This window comes from Pantherophis guttatus, chromosome 1, assembly GCF_059756535.1.
Source record: "Pantherophis guttatus breed Tessera chromosome 1, ASM5975653v1, whole genome shotgun sequence".
In the NCBI taxonomy this organism is placed as follows: Eukaryota; Metazoa; Chordata; class Lepidosauria; order Squamata; family Colubridae; genus Pantherophis; species Pantherophis guttatus.
The window spans coordinates 132,455,791-132,479,435 of NC_142063.1; the positions used below are offsets into that span (position 1 = coordinate 132,455,791).

The window sequence follows — 23,645 nt, forward strand, 5'->3', positions numbered from 1 at the left end:
TTTTTAGAATTCGCTAGTTAGGACAACATCTCCCCTTTAAGCCTTTTCCTTCATTTTTTTTCTGAACCACCAAACAGTAATACATTTGTATTATCTTGTACTGCATGTGCTGTATTTTCTGTGCTTTATAAATACTGAGTGATTATGGTGTCTATTAGCTGTTGCTATTATTCATCTGGAGTCAATTACTATGTACAAACACCACTTCTAAAATTGAGCACAAATAAACTAAACGAGCAAATATAATAAAACAATATAAACACAATAAAAAGATGTAAAAACAGCTGTACATTTCAGTAGAACCAAGGCAGCATTAAAAAGGACCATTAAGTAGACAGACTGCCAGAAAAACTCTGCCAGATACCAACACTCCACCATCAACATTACAAACAGTTGCGCTTCCCTGAGGAGAGAATTTTATGTGTCTTCTCTCCAGATATCACTAAGGTAGCTAATATGTTTCAGTCCACATTTTTCACTCATCACTCAAACAGATGAATGAGGGCAGATGAAAAACAAGGAAAGAAAGGGCAGAAACAAAATTAACCCAGTTTCTCACAGTTATGACAAAACATGGAACATGCATCTCTGGGTTGTCAAATCAATAGAATAAACAGAAAAGAAGTTTTATTTGGAGAATTTTTTTTTAATTCAGCCTAAGAGAATGGCAGAAGGCAATTAGGTAAAGGATCTTGGGACTCTGTCCATCTGCAGGATAATTCTCCAAATTTGGTAGGATGGGAAGGCAACGCAACACATACTAAAAATGAGCCAGATCTGGCCAGGAGAGGGAAAAAAAAACCCTAGCACATCCTTATGGGAGAAGCAATCTGAGCCAATGCCTGCCTTCCTTCCTTCCTTCCTTCCTTCCTTCCTTCCTTCCTTCCTTCCTTCCTTCTTGTCATATGTTTCAAATAATTGCTATTAACCAAGATTTAGAAAGAATTCCAGAGGCAATGTTCTGCAATATGTGTTTCATTTTTTTACTTTCTTCTGATATTGTATGGTTGTTTTTTTCTACAGAAGTATCTTGAAAATTAATTCTATTTTTTTTTAGATACAATTGTGCAAGGGAGCATGCTTATGATGTGCTTGGATTATTAATATACATCTATCACTCTCATTCTAAAATCAATGGCTTCCATGAGTTTTCACTATAAAAAAAGTCTGGATAAATCCAAACCTAGTCCCTCTAATTAGAGAGGTATAGAATGAGACCTCTCTGCTTTCATGGTGAGATCAGTACACTTATCCACATGCAATTGGTGCATCTTATTCTGTTTGGTGACACACACTTTCAGTTGAAATATGGGATACGCAAAAAGGTTCCATTTTCCTTGTTTCATTTCTGAATGAACATTCATGCTGTTACTCTCCCTGAAAGCATCACTACATCAGTAGTGCAGAGGACTTTTCTGAGTCAGTTTCTGAACCTCCAGCCATTAGTTTGGGACAATAAGCATGAACCCATTTCCACCCCATCCAATCTTTAACAGCCTTTAAATACTGAGAAAGGGACACAACTGCATGTCCTGCTATGCCAGAGATGGCAGCTCATACAGATAATCCCTTGCCAATGAATACTCTCCCTGATGATTATGGAGGGAAGGGCTAAGCCACACCACAGAGCACTCAAAGATTCATCCTCTCCCTCCCCACAACTACTGACCAAAGCCAGCCAGTAGTAGAACAACTGCAACACAGAATCACCCTCCTCATTCCTTTCAGTTGGCTCAGAAGGATTCCCTTGTTGACGGTACTAAATGCAGACAAGGGAGCCCACAGGCCACGAGAGATACATTCCTCTCTTCTGGTCCCAACACTAATCTTTTATTCATTTTATGCACAATGGGAGATCCAGCTGCAAGGCTTTCATTGTGTAATGTTGATGACTTTTGCTTATTTTAAACTGTGCAGATATGATATTTAGAAGGCAATGCCCTTCCTTTTCTTCATATAACTTTCTATCATATGAATGAACCCATTCATATGGAAAACATAGAGCTAAATCCAAGGATTTTATGGTTTTGTGTTACTATAAAGCACTTCTGTTTGTCTAAGTCATTATTTTATTTATTTTATTTTTCTTATGTCTTCCAACTTCTACATCCCTTTGTTCTACAAAATGTTTTTCTGTGGAAATATCCCCTAACCTTTGGAAAATTTGAAAAGGAAAAAGGAAAATCAGAGTTCAAGAAAAACTGAGCACAGAAGTTAGATGAGGGAAGATTACCACAGGATACACCTCATCTACACAAGATTTCAGATAAATCATCTGTTTGTCTGGAAATCTAGACTTTAATCCAATTACATTATGAGATTACATGATGGAAGTATTTTGCCCCCTGGAAGATTGTTATTCTGCTTCTTTATTACAGCAAAGTGTCTAATTTTTCGGCAAGCAACGTCTCACACAGTAATGCATTTTCATCTCTCTCTTTCTTTGTGTACACAGGTTGTCCTTGTTTAGCAACCACAACAGGGACCGGCAATTCAGTCATTAAGAAGTGGTTGCTAAATGAAACTGTGCTTAGGACCTACCTTCCTTTGCTTTACAGTCTTGGATTGTTGTAAAATTAGTTTTTCATCACCGTCATAACACTAAACCACAAATGGACATTAAACATGGAAGTCCTAGGAGAGAACTATCTGGACTCTCCATTTCAAATGCAATATAGCAGCTTTCGAAAGCCATGTTCTTGTAATTTACTGTATCTATAAAACATCATTTTTTTCTTATTGGCTTTACCACTAACTATCCATTCTTAGGCAATTTCAATCAGGATAAAACTATAATATGTATGAATGCAAACATTTATTTACAAATACGTTTACCTGAAACAGTACGTTAGATGTTGGTTTCACTCTTTGCTGGAATAGCACATTTAGTGTTTGGTTTTGTTGTTCCAGGTCAAAAACTCTTGTTTTCAACTTCAAACATTCCTCTCTCAAATCCTAGAACAAGAAAGAAAATGGCATAAGTAATAACAAGATAACAACATCTGACCCCCAAAATTATGACAATACTAGAATACGTTTGATATTTATATACTGTATATACATACATATGGTATATATATTTGTGTGTGTGTGTATATACATCAGTGGTGGGTTTCAACATTTTTTACAACCAGTTCTGTGGGTGTGGCTTGGTGGACGTGGCATGCTGGCATGACAGGGGAATGATACTGCAAAATCCCCATTCCCTCCCCACCCCACTAACCTGCTCTGGGAAGGAATCAAACTCCCCCCTCTTCATTTCCCCAAATAAAATATTACTCATAAGAAAAGACTCCCAGAAAAGCAAGGAAAAATCAAGCTGCTAACAAGGAACCTGCCCGATACTCATTCCACATTCCTGCCAGCTGCATAAAGGAAACTTTGTAAGAAAACAGCTAGTGCTTAGAGATAATAGAAAATGGAAGGCGGAAGTTCAGCTCCATTTACAAGCAAGCAGAAAACTCATTCAAGACAGGATATTTCACAATGGAAATTGCCCAAATCTTTTTAGAAACACAAAGCCCATGTTGCACAAACCCCAAAACTTCAAAAACATAGAACCATATAAGAATCCCTCCTCTTATCCAGTTTGTTGTTCGGCTGACCCAGAAACGAACTGCTGAATGTCACTTTGCTTCTGCAAGTAAAAACCTTCTTCCAGCAGCTGCTTCTTGGCTTGTCAATTTAAAGCGATGGCATCTTTTTTTTTTCTTCCCTTTTTTGTCAAGTGAGCCCTGATTTTTTCCTTCTAGCAGATCAGTTGGAAGGCTTCTTGGCTTCTCAATTTAAAGTGACAGTGTCTTGTTTTTTTTTCCTCTTCTTTGTCAAGTGAGCCCTGATTTTTTTTCCTTCTAGCTGATCAGCTGGGACTCGGGAGGCAGCGAATACATTGGGGACGAGCCAGGCAGAGGTGGTATTTACCGGTTCTCCAAACTACTCAAAATTTCCACTACCGGTTTGCAAGAACCGGGGAGAACCAGTAGCAACCTACCACTGGTATACATGTATATGTATATGTGTATATATGTATATGTGTATGTATGTATGTATGTGTGTATATATGTGTATATATATACACACACATACACATACATATACACATACACACACAAACACACATATGTATGTATGTATGTATGTATAGTTTCAGCAGTAGTATGTCTCAATAATGTTTAAAATGTAACTTTCTGAAACAGAGATAAAAGTTTTAAACTTGCACTTAAGGTGTTAATAGCTTTTCTTTACTCACTACTTTACTTACTTCTATCTTTGCTTACATCTTTCCTAAAACTAATCCCAGTTATTCAAGGATATTTTTGCCAGGTGAGTGTATAAAACTATTTTGATGATTTCTGCTATGTCTATATTCACAAGAATAAATACAATAAAATATAAATTATTATATGCTAAATTATTACTTCCCCATAAGGAACAATACTCTAGAAGTATTCTTATATAGTGCTGAGTGTTGGAGAAAGACAAGCAAAGTTAAGTTTATATTTCATCCCCAGTAAAAATGGAAAAAGCAAACCAATGGCAGGTGAAAAGAAGATAAAAGCTACACTGAGCAGAGGCAGCTATATGAGAATATTATACAGTTTCTCTTAACCTCTGCATTATAAATCAACCGGCACTGGCATATATCTATCCCTTCTCCATTGATGCCTCCCTGTGAAACTTTAAATCTTCAGTGAGGAATATTAGTTATCTTAATATTCCAATGAAATCTGAAAAATTATAGTCCACAAAAGCCAGCTATTGTGAAGATATACAAGCAAGTCAATGAATCATTCTCTCTCCCCCACCCCCTCCATCCCTCTCCCACCTCTGATGTGGGCCAGGACAATATAGGACACAGCCTATGGGAACAATTTATGTTTCCCATAGACGTGGGGTTCTTTTAATATATCTGGGAAACCTGTAGTGGGGTGAGCTGGAGTAAGAGGGATTTTACTGAAATTACAATAACATTTTCCAACAAATAGTTCTGGTTAAATAGCACCAAAAATGAAGATTCAAATGCATATAGGAAAAATAGGACATTTGGAGTCACACAGCTCAGTAGTTATTCTTTCTATTCAGTTTACTTCTTTCTGAATTCTCTGAAGTGAATCTGAAGGATCTTTTTTATCATCTTTGGTAGACATGTAAGAAAGCTAAGAGTTATTAGGATCAAATAAATATTCTAATTAATTTAGTCATAGAAATTAAAGCTTTTTGATAGGTGCTTGGTTCTTTCCAATCAGCATACACTGATTGGAAATCAATGATTTAACTTTCTGGTCATAGATATGATCGCTATATTCTATTTTCAAGAATGGGTATCTGTAAGCATGTAGATAATACTGTAGGTGTACAAGAAAAAGACTCAGCTAAAATGCAGGAGTGAATGGGAGAATTCCTGTATTTTTGTAAGTAAAATGGTATGTGTGTGTGAGAGAGAGACAAAGAAAGGGAGAGGGAGACACTGGTTACCACTCGGTGTCTGAATGGACATATTCACAGAATTGTCTTACCATAGTAGAGAAATGGCTTGCTATTGCTTCTTTTTTGGATATTTTTTCACTTCCCACTCTATTCCACAATCATGGGATTTACAGGTGGTCTCCTAACCAAAGGCCAACCTGGTCCAACAGCTTGAAAGCCCCTATGCCCCATTTTGGACCTGGGAGGCCTCCTACACCAATCTGGAAGCCAACATGGGGCATGAGGGCACGGTGTGAAGCCCACATGCCCCATTTTGGGCCTGGAAAGCCTCCTGCATCAACCTGAAAGCCAAAACGGGGGGCGGGGAGGCGCATGCGTTGGGGGGGCGGAACGCATGTGCGGGGTGGGAGACACATGCACAGGGGGTGCTCGCATTGCATTTTGGGGTTGCACGTACGCCAGTGGTGAAATCCAAATCTTTTTACTACCGGTTCTGTAGGCGTGGCTTGGTGGGCGTGGCAAGGGAAGGATACTGCAAAATCTCTATTCCCACCCCACTCCAGGGGAAGGATACTGCAAAATCCCCATTCCCACCCCACTCTTGGGGGAAGGATATTGCAAAATCTCCATTCCCACCCCACTCTGGGGCCAGCCAGAGGTGGTATTTGCCAGTATTCCAAACTGCTCAAAACTTCTGCTACCGGTTCTCCAGAACCTGTCAGAACCTGCTAGATTTTACCCCTGACATACGCGCACATGCGCTTTGGGCACTCATCACCATGTCTTAAACTTGAGAACAGACACATTGCTTATCTTTCTATAGTTTATTTTTGGAAGCATGCATGATCGAAAAGAACAATGTTTAGCTCCGTCTGTGTGTGTTCATTAACAATATTAACAAGATATTGGAAGCACATAAACCAGCGGAAGCTACAGATTAGAACGTGGAAGAGTCTGAAATAACCCGAGTGTTTGTCTTCTCTTGTGCTGTGTCAAAGCCAGCATGATTGGGGGGGGGGGGAGGGAGGAGGTGGAATAACACAATTCTGTTAAGAGATAGCCAGAAAAAACATAGCTTAGCTTTAATTCAAAGTTAACATTGAATGAACTAAGAAATCATTTTGCCTGCACGCATTACGAGGGCAGTGCTTATTTAAAATACCCCTAAGGCTAACCAAGTTATATATTCTCTGCCTACTAAAGTGACAAGGAGGCAATGATATTTTATTTGAAGTGCAGCACAATTCTAAATCCTTTAATTCAGCAAATAGATGCTCTGGTAATAACTGCATCAACTCAGGCCTCACATGGAGAACTATTATAGGTATTCTGTTTAAGCAAGCAAAAGCGCTAATGCCACTTCTTAAGGAGTTTCTAACAAATAAGATACAGAGGAGCTAGCGGCAAAAATTAAGATTAAAAACCACAGACTTCAAAGGAATAAATGTTTTATGAGACCTGGGAATTCAGAGTAACTTAGATTGAGCAACACTACCTATGTACCATTTCAAAAACCTAGATGTTGACCTCACTTGTTCCTAGATTTAAAGTTAAATTAAAATTTAACTGGCTAGATCAGTGTTTCTCAACTTTGGCAACTTCGAGATGTACAGGTAGTCCTCTACTTATGAGCACAATTGAGCCCAAAATTTCTGTTGCTAAGGGAGACATTTGTTAAGTGAATTTGTCCCATTTTACGACTTTTCTGGCTACAGTTGTTAAGTGAATCACTGTTGTTGTTAAGTTAGTAACATGATTGTTAAGTGAATCTGGTTTCCCCCATTGATTTTGCTTGTTAGAAGGTCGCAGAAGATGACCACATGACTCTAGTCATAAATACATGCCAGTTGCCAAGTGTACCAATGTTGACCATGGGGATGCCACAATGGCTGTAAGTGTAGGAAATGATCATAAATCACTTTTTCAGTGCCATTGTAACTTCAAATGAACACTAAACCAAATGTTGTAAGTTGGGGACTATCTGTATAGACTTCATCACTTAGCACTGAACTATATAAAATTAGAAGTCTAGATATCTTAAATCATACCAGAAGGGATGGATGGATGGATGGATGGATGGATTACACTTTTTTATACAGTAAGAATAGTATTTCTCCTCCATAACAACCCCATGGGTCGGTTTGGCTAAGAGAAACTAGCCAAAGTCTAGTTCAACACCAGAATCACTAAACCACATGGGCTCAAAAAAATTGCATTGCTTGTAAATGTATGAATGAGGGGTCCTTGGTGCTCTCTGAGCTTGGCTGTTTTGTTGCAGATGATTCATTATCCAAACTAGGTTAACATCATCAGTGCATTGATGATGTTACCTATTTTGGATAATGAAAGGTCTGCAAGAAAACGACCAAGCTTAGAGAACATCAAGGACCTCTCATTTCAACCCTGTGCTACATATATTCTTTTTTAAATTTATATATTTCCTTCTCAAAATTGAGTTCACTAAAGGAATTCCGTGTCTTACAAAGAACAGTCATATCCAACGTGCCTATTTTAAACTATAAATTTAATCTCAAGCGTTCAATGACCTTGATAAATCTCTCAACTTTTTGCTCTCTCAGATCTCTCAGATCTCCTGGTTTTAAGAAAAACTTGCCACTTGCCTCTTGAAAATGCATCTTTGGGACAACCATGACCTGGATGACTGAGAAACTCCATAGACAATAATTTGATATAATTTTGGGCTATTTGTACTTCATTCCTTAAACCAATATTTAATTAAATTTAATTGATTTAAATAATAAAAAATATCCCTTAAAGGACCATTGAAATTTCATGGTATGAAATTTCACATATGATCAGTGTTCCTGTATGGTATTATTCTTGGTGAGAGTTGTTCAGATTCCTTCTGTATTTATAAAGTCCCTCTGGGGTATCATCTCTTGGTGACATGACTTGTTCTGTCTTAGTGCAATGTAGTAGAAGACTTATCTGTTTACTGGATTTTACTTGGATTAGTATAGAAGTCATTTGTGATTGACCCCCAAAGCAGAATTTCCTATTTACTGTACAGTTTTGCCTTCTTGTCCTTTTGTATAAACGCTTTCAGTCCAGATAGCATTAAAAGGGCTGTAAGAGTTAACATTCATTAACATTTAGAATGCTTTGTGTTTCCCCTTCAAGATATTAAATTAGCTAGTGTTACTCAGCCAAGGCTGTGTATCTGTCAAATTTTGTCAATATCAAGCAAATCACTCCATTAAATGCATTTTAATCTATTTTCTTGGTCCACTCACAGGGAGTCCTTAGAACCTGTGGCTCTTGCATCTTCTGATAATGACAAAAAGAGTAGTTATGGGGGGAAAATTTAATCCTAAGGGTGCTATAATTATATTATGAGACTATTATCTCCCCTTACTTCACTGTTTTTTGTTTTGGTTTCTTTGTAGTTTTGAAAAAGGAAGGATGATGTTTTTCAGTAAGATAATGCTATATTGAGAAGAATGCAATCACAAAGACACCCTCATAGAAAGCGTTGTTACGTTGTAGAATGCTAATCTAATTCTTGTAGGCTCTTGAATTCAGGATTTGTACCAATTTGTACAATCCAATTTTTTTTTTACTACTGGTTCTATGGGTGTGGTTTGGTGGGCATGGCAGGGGAAGGATACTGCAAAATCTGCATTCCCACCCCATTCCAGGGGAAGGATACTGCAAAATCTCCATTCCTTCCCTACTCTTGGGGTAAAGATATTGCAAAATCTCCATTCCCATCCCACTCTGGGGCCAGCCAGAGGTGGTATTTGCTGGTTTAGTTTAGTTTAGTTTAGTTTAGTTTAGTTTAGTTTAGTTTAGTTTAGTTTAGTTTAGTTTAGTTTAGTTTAGTTTAGTTGTATACCGCCCTACTCCCGAAGGACTCAGGGCAGTGAACAGCCACAAGATAAAAACAAAATTTAAAAACAGAATAAAACCAAATTCAACAATTTGGTTCTCCAAACTGCTCAAAATTTCCGCTACCAGTTCTCCAGAACCCGTCAGAACCTACTGGATTTCGCCCCTGATTTGTACAGCAGATACAAATGGAATATATTTTTGATTTGTTCCTGGGACTGGTTCATTTGTTTCCTTAATGTTTCATAGATACTATGAGTTAAAACATGAAAGCATCTTTTAACTCCCTAATATCTATGAAACATTAAGGAGACAAATAAATCACTGTGAGAATTGGGTAAAACCCCTTACTCAAAGTCCCACATCCTCTTGAATGCTTAGTGTTAGTGCATCCCATTTCCTGAAAGCACATGGAGGCATCTGACAACATTTCCATTGACACACCTGCCACTTGGAGTTTTGAAAAGGGCCTGGTGTTTCTGTGCTTTGAGAAGTGGATCTGGGCAGGTTCTTTGCCATGCACCCCTCCAATGGATTTCTACAATCCTAATAACCATGGCCACAGAGTTGATTAAGAGGTGCAACTACATAGCTTTTGGAGGGGGTTCCAGAAAAAAATAATTACAAAGCAAAAATGTTATTCCAAATCCAAAAATGCTAAAAAAGAAGGGAGGGAGGGAGAGAGGTATAGATGTGATAAAGTATAAATAGAATATTATTTGTTTAATTATTTATGGTAAATTAACTCCATCATTCAGCCAATTACAATCATTTCATGAGAAGTTGGTTTGATTACTGGCAAACCATTTAGATAGTATAGATGAAATATTGTACAAATGAAGCTGAACTCATGGTGACTACATAGATAAAGCCATGTAGTTTTCTTGGCAAGTGTGAAGAAATTATTTGTCCTCGGCCTTCTTCCAGGATATTTCTTCCAGTCTTGCTTGTAAACTGGTTGATTTTCCATTTAAATACTAATTAGCTCAAGCCTTGCTTAGCATCCTAAAATTAGCTATGTTCTGCCATCTAGTTGAGTATTTAGGGAACACAGGTTGGTTTCAACTCATAACCATAAAGGGACAGGATAGTCAGAGTTAAGCAGTGCAAACATGAAGTGAGGCATCATGTGATTGCATCCAATTTTTCTGCGCTCAATAGGTGGAGACATCATGTGACCACAACTTGCTACCTTCCCTGCCAGCTTTTCCATTGATGTTGCTTGTTGGAAGCTGGCTGAGAAAGTCACAAATGGCAGTCACATGACTCTGGGACACGGCTACCATTGTAAATATGCAATGGCTGCCAAGCACCTATATCATAATCATGTGACCATGAGGATGCTGTGTCGTAAACGCAAAGACCAGACATAACTTTTTCAGTGCAGTCATAACATAGAATGGCTTCTAAAGAAATGGTCATACACTAAGAAGTAGTTTTACCTAGGTTTGCGTCATATGTTCCAAATAAAAAAACAATCAAATTGCCATAGGCTCCCTGAAAATATAATATACAAGAAAAACACTTCACTCTGTTTTCAAACTGTGGGCCAAGAAACCATCACTGGACAATCTCCTTGACAAACTGCCACCACCATTCCCTCTGCAACTTTCAATTATGCCAAGACACTAACAGGAGCTCCAAAACATATTGCTGCATATAGCAATAGCAATAGCACTTAAGCTTATATATCACTCCAGAGTGATTTATAGCCCTCTCTACGCAGTTTACAGAGTCGGCATATTGACCCCAACAATCTGGGTCCTCATTTTACCCACCTCAGAAGCAGGGGAGGCTGAGTCAACCTTGAACCGGTGAGACGTGAACTGCTGGCAGTTGGCAGAATTAGCCTGCAATACTGCATTCTAGCCACTGCACCACCACAGCTCTTTATAAATTTGCATGAGAACAGAATTGGGTGGAATAAAATTGGGTGGAAGATTAAGCTATAGCATGCAAAACTGTAGGGAAGGGAACATTTTCAAGGAAAAAAAACCAAGGAAGTCTAGTTGCCTTTTGGAAAAAGTACATTTTGGACATCCATGGCCTGGATAATTAAGAATCTCAATAGAGAAGTGGCAAGGTCCTCTTCTAGAATAATAAGCTCAATATTGTTGGGAAACAAGAAACTCCAGGTAAAAGTGGATGAAAGTGTTGGCAGGCAAAGAAAAGGGCTAAGTCCCCTTTTTCCCTGTTCCGGGGAAAAAGAGATAAACCCACACTGCAAATTATGCTGCTTCTCATGCCACCACTGTTTTGCTTTGATTTTTAACCCTAGAGCAGTGTTTCTCAAACTTCACAATTTCAAGATGTGCAGACTTCAGCTCCCAGAATTCCCCAGCCATCATGGGTTATACTTGCCAAGTCTTAAAGTTGGCAAGTCTGAAAAGCACTGCCCTAGAGCATATCTTGGTATAGAAAAACGAGCTTCAATATCATACATAAATAATAACTAAAATATAGTATATAAATAAAAAGACTACACACATATAAGCTGGGAGAAAGGTAAGAAAACTCAATTAATGTTGCACAGCAGCTCCAACCAAATTGGCTATCTCCAAGGTGCAATTCAAGAAAACTAAAAACAGCTGCATGTCTCATTACATGTGTAGGGATTTGGCTGTCTGTAGCCTTAAGTATAAATTGGACATGTTAAGCCCTAAGTATAAAATGAACATGTTAAGCAAAGCAATCAGTTGTTCCAATTCTGTAAGAATGGCATAACCTCGTATATACAAAAATGGGATCATATTCTAATGCTATATATTAACAGTGATAAATTTATTTAATGTAACACTCCCAAATATGGATGAGATTTCAGGTCCAGCTTAACTTGAAGTAATCTTGTAAGTTAAGTCTGCTCAATTGCTGAGAGCATTCTGCATACTCCGCAGGGTTTTATCAGCAGGAAGACACTGTTTTTGTGTTGGTTGAAATAAATTCTTAATCTTTATTCAATGGCCTAAGAAGGATAATCAAAGGGATTCCTAGTGACTCAATGCAATATGTCATCATGTTCAATTTACTGGACAAAAAAGATTGATAATTTTAGTTAAGTATTATTTATTTTGACACCACAGAGAAAATAAATGACTTACCTTCTGAGTAAGCAGCGCTTGTACAACCTGGTTGGCTACCTACAGAAGAAATAATCATATCTGAGAATTACTTTTCATAATTGGGAGGGAGGGGAATTAAACTCTCCTAACTTCCATAGAAACTGAGATTCTACTTTTTTTTTTTAATTTCAAAACTTAGTAGTTTTTTTAAATGACCCCTCAACACAACATTTTTTACCCTGCAAAGTGAAAAGAGTAGAACCAATACAGACTAGGAGCCAAACTATATATAAGTCAATTGCTTTAAAGAAAGAAATAAGCATTTCGGTCCTCTATATGGAAAAGGCAGCCCTGAATCTACCAAAAAAGGAAAAATAAAATAAAATAGACCATCTGTTCATGACAGCTAGATGGCATTGCATGCTCCAGAAAATTAAAATACCTACAGCTCAATCAGACTAGAATTTTACCATACTTTTTTTATATTGACTTAAAATAACAAAACTTTGATTTATAGAACTATGTATAGAATTAATTTTACTTAATTCTTTACTCATCTACTAGGATTATTTTCTATATTTTCATCTTATTTTTTTAATAAAAAAATAGTTTCCTATTTATCATTAAATTTAAAATCCAAAATCAGATATCACATATTTTATTATGCAATTAATAATATTTTAATGAGCGATATGCCACCATTTTATTTTGTTATGCAGCCTTATGCTTTATGTAAATTTTACTATTTTGAATAAAGTGATTTTTTTTAGAAATGAGATGTTTCTTTCTTTCACTAATTTGATTTTAAAATTTGGTTTCATGTGAATTAGAATTTAAGAGAGGAATTCAACCTTTTTCTAAATACTTATATTTTTATAGAAGTCAAATGCTTGAAATGATTCACATTCTCATAAAATTCCTATCATTTCCAAAACTGTTCTCTAACCTAAGGCACCACAGGCAGCAAAGGTCACATGAAATAGCTATCTCTATGATTTAATACAAGACACAGATTAAAACTGTAGTCAGAACTATAACTTTTTAGATAAGAGTGGCATAGAAGAGATATGCTATATTGGGGTTTTTAAATCTAAAAAATAAGCAAATACTTTAAATATCACAATTAATACTCTAAATTTTGGGAGTTCAGTAAAGTGCCTACATATTCACTGAAACAACACAAAGTGATATAATCAGAGAGGAGAGGGATTAAATGCTACAGGAATTCTACAAATTTTAATAAACCAAGTGTCTGAAATGAAGATACTCAGGATATTCAGAAGGGGGATACTGTATATGGATGCTTTTATTTATAGAATCACTGAATAATTGCCTAACACCACCACAATGGAGCATTATACATGCCAACAAATACATTACTACAAATGTCACAAAGCATTATGTAGTATGTGCTTAAGATAGGTTGTTAATACCTTAAAATAAAAATCAATACTTTTTCTTTTTTCATGGTAATTTCCTGAATTTGAGCTGCTTGTTTATTTCTTTATTACTGGCAGAGAAAGGGAGGGATGGAAAGAAGGAAAGAAGGAAAGAAGACAATAAAGAAGAAAAGTTTCTGATGCTAACTGTCAGCTTCCCATCAGAAATTAAATGGGAAAGCCGACAGGAAGTTAGAAGTCATTGCTGCTCCCAGTGATTTTCAGCAGTGTCTGTGATAATTCTATTTTCTTTTTAGGTCAGGAAATATCTCTGAAACAACGACCCAACAGGTCAAGTAAATAAATAAAGTTCATTATTAAGTAAAACAAATAAAGTGCTGTTTACACTATAGTTTAATTCAAGTACATGATGTATTTTTCCTTGGAGGAAATAACAGAGATTTACAACTAATTTGAAAGCAATTGTTTCCGGGGATAACTTTTAAAAAGAAGAATGTTAGTCTTTTTTTAAACAAAATAATAATTTTATTTATTTATTAGCTTTTTATTCCACCTTTCTTACTTTATAAGAAACTCAAGGTAGTGAATAAATATAATACTCCTTCTCTTTTTTTACCCACAAAGGGATCTATCCAGCGATTCTGAAAAAAGATGAATCTGATCGTTCCTTTCTTATTTCTTATCTCAGGTATCACAATCTTTGATTGTGTCTTCTTCCCTCTTACTTCCTTCATGTCAAGGGCTGTTCAGCATTTGGCCTCTAGTTCCCTTATACCAGGGGTGTCAAACTCCTGGTCACGTTGTCGTCACGTAAAGTATCGTGACATTTTCCTCCTTTGCTAAAAGAGGGGGGGCATGGCCAGTGCGTGACACATCCGGCCTGCAAGCCATGAGTTTGACACCCCTGCCTTATACTCTTTAGGCAAAGCCTAATTTTAATATATAACAAGGGTTTAAAAAACATATTCCTTTCCATCTACAGTGCAATCAAAGAAGTTAGCTTGGGCAATACTATTCTTAGCCATGCAGGTAAACCTAACCAGTCTTAAAGTTTATGGCTTATTGGCTCTATTTAATTTCATTATTCAGTTATCAATTTTGATAGTGATATTGCATGCTGAATACTTTTTTAGTGATTGCAAATTGATTGGACTGTATCTTTTTTTAACCTTGTTTTGGTTTCATAATTTTATTGTGTGAAGATCAACAGTTCAATTTTTCATTTGGCTTGTTTATTACACTCCTCTAAAATGGTGTCATAATCATAATGACCTTCACCATTATCAGGCAAAAAGCTCTGTGGCAATTTGCTTACCACTATATCCCTTCCAAACTATACCACTTACCAAACAATATCCAAACTTCTTTGTCAGTAACATTTCTGAATAATTCTATTTTTTTTCCAAGGCCACCAAAAGGAAAAAAAATACATTTGATCATTTTATCTGGCTACCATAATCTCCTCTATTTACTGCAAAACTGCTAATCTCCTATGATTTTTAATCTTCTCGGTTGCCAGGCTTCCTTGGACCATCCCAGACAAATGGCTTTCCCAACTTTGTTTGAAAACCTATAGGCACGAAGCATCGGCGACTCCAGGAAGCAGTCTGTAGTTTTCATGGTCATGAAATTCCTCCTTAATTGGTACCTAGAGGTTTTCAAACAAAGCTAGGAGAGCCATTTGTCTAGGGCAGTCCAAAGAAGCCTGTACTGAGCAGTAGATTGGATCTGAAGACCCAAGAATCCCTCCCGACCCCATGATTTTACAATTCTAAGGCAGGAGCTTCATTACTTCATATTCTTTAGATCATGGATAGACGAAGATCCCTGATTTTTAATTAGTAGAGAAGATAATGTTGGCCTTGATTCCTGAAGATTTGAGGTAGAAGAACTTTTGTTACTTGAAAAAAGGATGCAGCAAAATCTGTGTGAAAATCAAACTACGTATGATGGCCCCTTTGCAATAATTCTTGTTAACCTAAGAAATTTGCTAGTAAGTAAAATGAAACTATCTGAATTAATTTATGATTCAGACATATAGCATTCTACAATAATAGAATGGTTGTCTGAAAGATGGCCAGCTATATAAATATTTTAAATAAATCAATAAAAATAATAATTAAAAAACTTGAGATTGAGAATTAAAGGACAACAGAAGCAAGCCAGAAAGCTTTCTTATGGGAGGGAGAAGGAGATATTTAACCAAAGAGTAGGAGACCAACATTCGATCCATCTCACCTCATCAAGACATCTTTCATACTGCTCTCTCTGATTTTTATTTTCCATAGCCAGTGCGGAATTTTCTGCCTGAAAGACACACAAGCACACACATACAAACAAAAATATACATTAATTAGTGGATATAATGAAGAACATGACAACTTAATTATACAGCTAGTCCTCGACAGTTCATTTAGTAACTGTTAAAAGTTACAACAGCACTGAAAAAGGTGACTTATGACTGTTTTTTACACTTATGACCATTGTACCATCCCCAAGGTCATGTGATCAAAATTTGGACACTTGGCAACTGGTTCAAATTAATGACGATTGTGGTATTCCCTTTTGCGACCTTCTAATAAGCAAAGGCAATGGGAAGCCAGATTTACTTAACAGCTGTGTTATTAATTTAACAACTGCAGTAATTCACTTAACAACTATGGCAAAAAATGTTGTAAAATGGGGCAAAATTCATTTAACAAATGCCTTGCTTAACAACAGAAATTTTGGTCTCAATTGAGGTCGTAAATCAAGGACTACCTATATTGTGAATGTAATCTCATAATCTTATAACTGTGTAGGATAAATATAATTATTTACGATCTAATGTAAACTTTGGATTTTTTACCCTCCAAATATGTGTTGCTGTTCTGAAATAACACAAATTCTGTTAACTTTATGAAATCACATGCACAATATAGTTCAATTTAGGAGAGCCAGACAGATCTCTGTAATGTCTTCTTGACAGATACTGAAAACAGCCTTTAGTAAAAATACTGCAGTGGATATTTGATATATCAATTTTCTTTTATTCAAGCCTTCCAAACTTTAGTGCTAGGAAACCATGAGTCAAGGGCATTGTCTTTCCTCTCTAAATCAGAAAGCTTAGTTTAATATTAACAGATTTACATCTACAATAATAAAAACTGATCTCCTTTTATCATTCAGACATCATAGCACTAATGGCTAGGGCAGTCATATTTTCATTTTCATTTTTTTTGTTTTTTTAGTTCTTGCAAAACCAATGAAAGCAGCACACATTTTTCTTGCTATATCCACAATATTTTGTTCAGAATAATAGCAGAACAGATATATAAGCTTTTTTCATTAAAGCAACAACAAAGAAACCTTCAAAACTATAAAACTAAATTAATCAGTACAAACTAGAGCCGTGGAGGTGGTTTGATCCCTAATTCCATAAAATCACTGCATCTGGGCACGCCACAAAACCAAGGCAACCTTTTTTTCAATGGTTCTGATTCTAAAAAGCAGAAATCTCATCTGGCATTGGAAATGCCAGGTCAAGGCTGCAGGGTGAAACAACCATAATCACTTCTCTGTCATGATGAGAACCCTGTCATTTCTGAAGCACAAAAAGCTTCTCTGAAAGAAATCCAAGAGTATCATACAGTGCAAATCCCATTCTAGTCCCTATATATTTTAATAAAAATGTTGCAAACACCCCCCCTCCCCACAAATAATGGCTCTGTTCAGAATTCATTCAAGACATTTACGTACCACCTTTCCTCTAAGAGCCAAAGGTGGGACCAGATTCTGTCCTACAACTAGGACATCTCTCCTCACATCAATTATATGAGGTAGGCTGGGTCACTCATTTGTAATTGCGAAGTCTCTTAGTTCATTTCATGCTGAGGCTGGAATTGAAACTGAATCTTCCTGATAGCTATTCCAACATATTAAGCACTATATGCCATATATGGATGGTGCCCATCTGACTAAATAAGCATTAGCACTCAGCGAATAAGACTGCTACTTGTAAATAAAGCATGCCATAAAATACTGAAACATAAAAATACAGAAAAATCCTCCTGTTCTGGGTGTTACATCTCATTCCCTCTTCTCATCAATTTTCTATTATTTCCTTTTCTCATTCCCTTTTCTCATCAGTCTTCTACTATTTTCTTCAACGAACATTAAGCCAGCATTTCCAACATAGAGCGACTACTTAAATGACCATATGTTGCCACAATCTTGGTAAAATGGTAAAAAGTTAAACAATTCTCTGCTATTCTGAATATCAAGTTATTTATAAATTCAAAATAAGAACAGTGAGTTTGGTAGGTGAAAAAGTTTGGACACTGTGGTAACATTAAAAAAAAAAATAGCTCCCAAACATTTTTATAGTTAATTTTCATTCTATTTATTTAGTTATTTCACTATTTCTATTCTTGCTTTTGGGCTTTTTCCACCACTCTTCCTCTCAGAATTCTTTTAGTTCAGAAATATTTGTAGGTCTCATTGTATGCATTGCATATGTTCAATCATATTCAAGTCTGGGGACTACAAATGCCATTACAAAACATTTATCTTTCTTTTCTGGTTGATCTGAATGAATGTTTCAGATCACTATCTTGCTGAAACATCCAATCACTGTTCAGCTTTATACTTTTTACTAATTACTTGGATACAAAATTTTCTTATATAATACAAATCAATTCTGATTCACTGAAACATAATTTGATCTGTTGCATTCACCTGTGTATATATACAACAATATACCTGTGTATATATACAACATTATATAAAATGGTCACATTTAAAACAAAATAAATTAACAGTCCAATATCCTATCCATGTTCACATACCATGTGTTTACTACTCAAAATGGCCCCATCCATTACTTCCAAGGACTTTCAGCAGGCACTTTCTACAGACATGGCTTAGATGGGCACATTTTATCTGGAATAAGCAATCTTTAAATAACTTGCCTCCAAGCTACACCTTGATATGTATCCAAAAAACAGCTGGAGGTCAATGCAATTACCACAATATTAGAGCTTTGAGGCAATAACAGGCAGTTCTGACTAGCACATGGATAGCCACAGCCTTCATTAGAAGTGCTGTTTCTGGAAGGTTGTTAAGAAAAGTCCTACTTAAGAGTGCTTTATAGTAGTTAATCCATGACATGGTAAGATCATGAGTCATTGTTGCTAGCACTTTCTGTTCCAGAAAAATCATGAATAGCAAAAAACAAAAACAAAACTGAAGCTGGGAAAAAGCCCTCCTTAACACACAGCTTCCATCATAAATCCCTCAGATTGGATTGATTGACGACCTTCAACTCCATACTCATGAGAAATATGCCATAACTCATACCTATATATTTTATCATATTTCCTCTAAATCTACAAGCATGCAATAAACTTCCTCACGTTCACACATTTTTCAAAGTCCTGCAGAACAAAGATCCGGTTTACCTAGCAAAAGACCCAATCTACTTCCTAAATCTTGAACACTATATCTTTTGGTATTCTTTCAATCAAAATTCCACCTGACATCTTCACACTCACATTTTACAAACTAATTATTTTGCCTTTCACTTTCTAAATTTCCTTTTGTATAGGGAGACAATAATGCATTCTTCCAAATTACAAGCACACATGGAGCTTCACAAAAACATTAAATAAGAAACAGAGCTACTGTGTAACTCTGGGTAAATATGGGTGTAACCATATCCATATTTTAACATTTTTTCCAATTAGACCATCTATATATGCAATCTTACTGTTTTTCAACATTCTCACCACATATATTTATGACTTTCTATTTTTCAATTCTTTTTTAGACTCTTTAGACCAGGAGTGTCAAACTGGTGGCCTGCAAGCCGGATGCGTCACGCGCAGGCCACACCCACCCCAGCTCCACAAAGGGGAAAAACATTGCAAAACGTCATGTGACGATAACATGACGTGGCGAGTTTGACACCCGTGCTTTAGACTTTTGTTATTGTTTCAAGATATCAGAGTCATATAAATCTCTAAAATGCTTCTTCCAGCTTTTCTCACTTCAGTTGGTCAGAGTGGGAAAATTAAAGTCCATGAGGGGCTTCTTTGGAAAAAGGGAAATGAGGTCCTAGAGAGATTATATTTTCATTCAACAACCAAGATGGGAAGGAGGGAAACAGCCAGCTTTATGCAGGACCCAAGACAGGAAGGTGTTGTGGTTTGCCAGCAGCCTGCGGAGCTGGCAGCGGAGTCAGACAGTGAGGACGCTGGGGAGAAACATGGGCCAATCCTGGAGCCAGGGGAAGGCCTGGATGAGGGCTCTGCGTCAGAGGCAGAGATGGGGCCAGGGCCATCTGGGTGTGATGCACAGACTCCAGAGCCCCCAGAGTCGAGCAGCGGAAAGGCAGAGGAACAGGAGGAGCCTGTTCCTAGTGCACACATGCGCAGAGCTGCCAGAAGGCAAGAGTATTCTGTCCCCGTACCACGCACACACCCAACCAGCCAGCCGAGGGCTAAATAAACTCTTCAAACACTCAACGTCAGTGATAAGGAACTTGGCAGCAGCTCCGTGGCTGCCTGCCAAAAACTTTTACTCCGATAACACAGACAAAAATACACACAGTTTGAATAGTCCAGGTTGTAATTAAATCCACAGCAAATAGGTGTTGTGTCCGAAGGTGCCAAATGCCTCGCCAGAGATTAGCTTTGTCCGTCACAGAGTCCGAATGGCCACCACACTCCCTTTTATAGCCTGTGGGGTGTGGTCCAGTGACTCAGCTAATCTCTGGCATGCCTTCCCCTCTGCTGCGCACGCTTCTCCCTGCGCCTCTGGCGAGGGTCCAGCCAGCACTTATTTTCCTCGTCGCTGTCCACCTGTGGCTGCGGGGACGTGCTTGGCTCTGAGCCTATCGTTTGGCCTTCGGTGTCCTCTGGAGGCATTGCCAGAGAGGAGGGTCCTGGAGAGGGAGGCCTTGCCAACTCCTCCCCCTCACTCTCAGAGTCTGCATCTGTCGATAGCCCAGGCTCAGGCAACGGAGCCACAACAAAGAGCAGCTAAAGCAAAAGGGATGACTGGGAGTAAGGCCAGGAGATGATTGGCCCCTCCCATAAGGCTTAAAAGAGAAACAAAGGCACTTGGGCCTTTTGCAGGAAAGCAACGTTGCTAATTCTGTTTCCAGTCAGCATCTCTTGTTTGTTTCTGAACTGCGTGAGGCTTTGCCAAGTAAGGCCTTTGGCAATGTGTCAAAGAAGATAAAGGTTGGTGATTATCCTGAAGGACTTCTTCCGAAGGACTTTTTTTGCAACTAATTGGGACTCAGCAATATATACTTCATTTGAGGTTGCAGGCCCAAAAGAACCTGTTCATTAGGCAGGACAATGTCTTATTCATTACCATAAACCCTGTCCTTGTTGTTGTTCAGTCACAAAATTGTGTTTGATTCTTCATTACTCCCTGGATTATAGTATGCCAGCCTCCCCCACCCCATTCTCCATTTTCCCTGAGTTTTCCCAACTTCATGTTCATTGCATCAAGGATGCTATCTAACAATCTCATCCTCTGCCATCCCCTTCTCCTTTTGCCTTCCATCTTTTCCAACATCAAGGTCTTTTCCAATGAGTCCTCTCTTCTCATTAGGTAGCCAAAGTATTTGAGCTTCAGCTTCAGAGACCTTGTCCACAAGGAGCCAAATATAATTCTTTCTTTAGAGACTTCTTTATTGGCCAAGTGTGATTGGACACACAAGGAATTTGTGCATATGCTCTCAGTATACATGCAAGCAACAAGTGATAAATCATGATTATAATCATAAAATACATTCACCATAAATCGTAAGACAGAACACTCAGTGATAGTCACAGAATACTAAATAAGCAATCAACATAAATCATATTAAGATATTAAATAAAACAAAGATTGTTGGTGTGGCCAGAACAATCTTGAACTGGCCATACCAAATTTCTACAAAACTGTAGATTTTTGGAGAAGCCCTTCTATTCTACCACCTCTTACAATTTTAGACAACACAGTATCAATGGAAGATACCTTCAAGTTTCTAGGTTCTATAATATCTCAAGACTTAAAATGGACACCTAGCATCAAAAATGTCATCAAAAAAACACAATAAAGAATGTTCTTCCTGCACCAACTCAGAAAGCTCAAACTGCCCAAGGAACTGCTGATACAGTTCTACATAGTAATTACTGAATCTGTCATTTGCACCTCTATAACTGTCTGGTTTGGCACTGCAACCAAACAAGACAGATATAGACTTCAATGGACAGTTAGAACTTCAGAAAAAACAATTCCTACCAGCCTGCCTTCCATTGAGGACCTGTATCAGGGGTGAAATTTGACCAACTTGGACTGTCTCGGGTGAACCGGTAGGGACTATTTGAATTGGTTCACCAAACTGGTAAAAACCACCCCTGGTTGGCCCCGCCCACGCTCACCCGGTCACCTGCTTGCCCTTTCTGGCCACTTGCTCACCCCTTCCGGCCACTCAAGCCGCCCACCCACCCCCACCTTATAGGGTGAGACTTTTCTCCCTCCATTCACAGTGGAGCTGCTGCTCCCTTTATGGTCCCCCCTGACCCCCTCCCTCCTGGGGTAGAAGTACCTTAAAGGTACAGGCTGCAGCAGCTCTGCTGTGAATGGAAGGAGAGAAGTTCGGCTTCTCTCTGTCACAGAATTCAACGTTAAATGCTGCAGCAGAGAGAATCCAAAATTTTCTCTCTCCATTCACAGCAGAGCTGCTGCAGCCTGTCCCTTTAAGGTACTTCTACCCCAGGAGGGAGGGGGTCAGGGGGGACCATAAAGGGAGCAGCAGCTCTACTGTGAATGGAGGGAGAGAAGTTTGGCTTCTCTCTGCCATAGCATTCACCATGAGCCCTTCTTGTGCTCATATGGACATTTTTTCCTACTGGGTTCTCTGGGCGTGGCTTGGTGGGGAGGGTTAATGTGACTGAGTGGGTGTGGCCATGAGTGACATCAAGTTGGCCACACCCACTCAGTCACAGGAACCAACCCCCCGCAAGTCACAGCCACAGAACCGGTAGGGAAAAAATTGAATGTCACCACTGACCTATATACTGCACGAGCCAGAAAGAGGGCTGTGAAAATCCTTTTAAGCTCATGTATCCATATGTACATGGATGCAAGCACAAATGATGAATAATATATAATTTTTCCTGAAATCAGGAAAAAACCAAGAGTGGAACCAATGCTGGTAATTTACTCAGTATGCAGTTTTCATTCAGTCATAAAATAGATGAAAGAAAACCTAACTGGCTGAGTGGGGAATTCTGGGACTTGAAGTCCCCATGTCTTCTAGGGCAGGGCTGGGAAATGTGGCTCTTTTACAACCTGTGGACTTCAACTCCCAGCCAACTTGACTGTCTCAGGAATTCTGGGAGTTGAAGTCCACAGGTTGTAAAAGAGCCACATTTGCCCACCCCTGTTCTAGGGGATTGCTTAAATGCAAATAGTCATTGTATCATATCACATCATTATTCAAACTTAAACACAAACCATTGCTCAAATAGCCTCTTTTCCATTAAACAACAATTGAAGAAATTAATGATTGCATATCTGAAGAATGCAAGGTAGCTTTGTTCCCTCTTACAAATGAAATATTCTTGAGCTGCCACACAAAAGCAAATGTTCATCAATTATGTATGGCAATGGAAACTTTCTAGAGAACGATTCAAATAAAACTTCAAATGCATTAATAAATGTCTGTTTGACTAGTGTGTGAATGACCAAAATAGAGATGTATATCTGCTTCATTATCAGTGTGTATCAAAATAGACTACACAAGGACCAATTTAAAGTTTCAGGATAACTGAGTAAAGGCAAATCTAAAATATCCATTCTTCCTGGAGGCATAGACCAAATTAAAAAAACCTTTCAAGGCAAAATTAAACCTAGCTTGGGAATCCAATAT

At 37.9% G+C, this 23,645-nt stretch overlaps 1 protein-coding gene across 10 annotated transcripts in view; it reads right to left on the reverse strand.

Moving 5' to 3' along the window:
- Positions 1-23,645, reverse strand: part of NCKAP5 (NCK associated protein 5) — a 674,857-nt gene that overhangs the window by 152,402 nt on the left and 498,810 nt on the right. For all 10 annotated transcript variants that reach the window (XM_034423812.2, XM_060687933.2, XM_087884207.1 and 7 more), the window contains 3 exons: positions 15,974-16,042; positions 12,375-12,413; positions 2,836-2,955 (listed from right to left, as the gene is read on the reverse strand). In XM_034423812.2, coding sequence (XP_034279703.2) covers positions 2,836-2,955; positions 12,375-12,413; positions 15,974-16,042 — 228 coding nt within the window. The remainder of the gene's footprint in view (positions 1-2,835; positions 2,956-12,374; positions 12,414-15,973; positions 16,043-23,645) is intronic.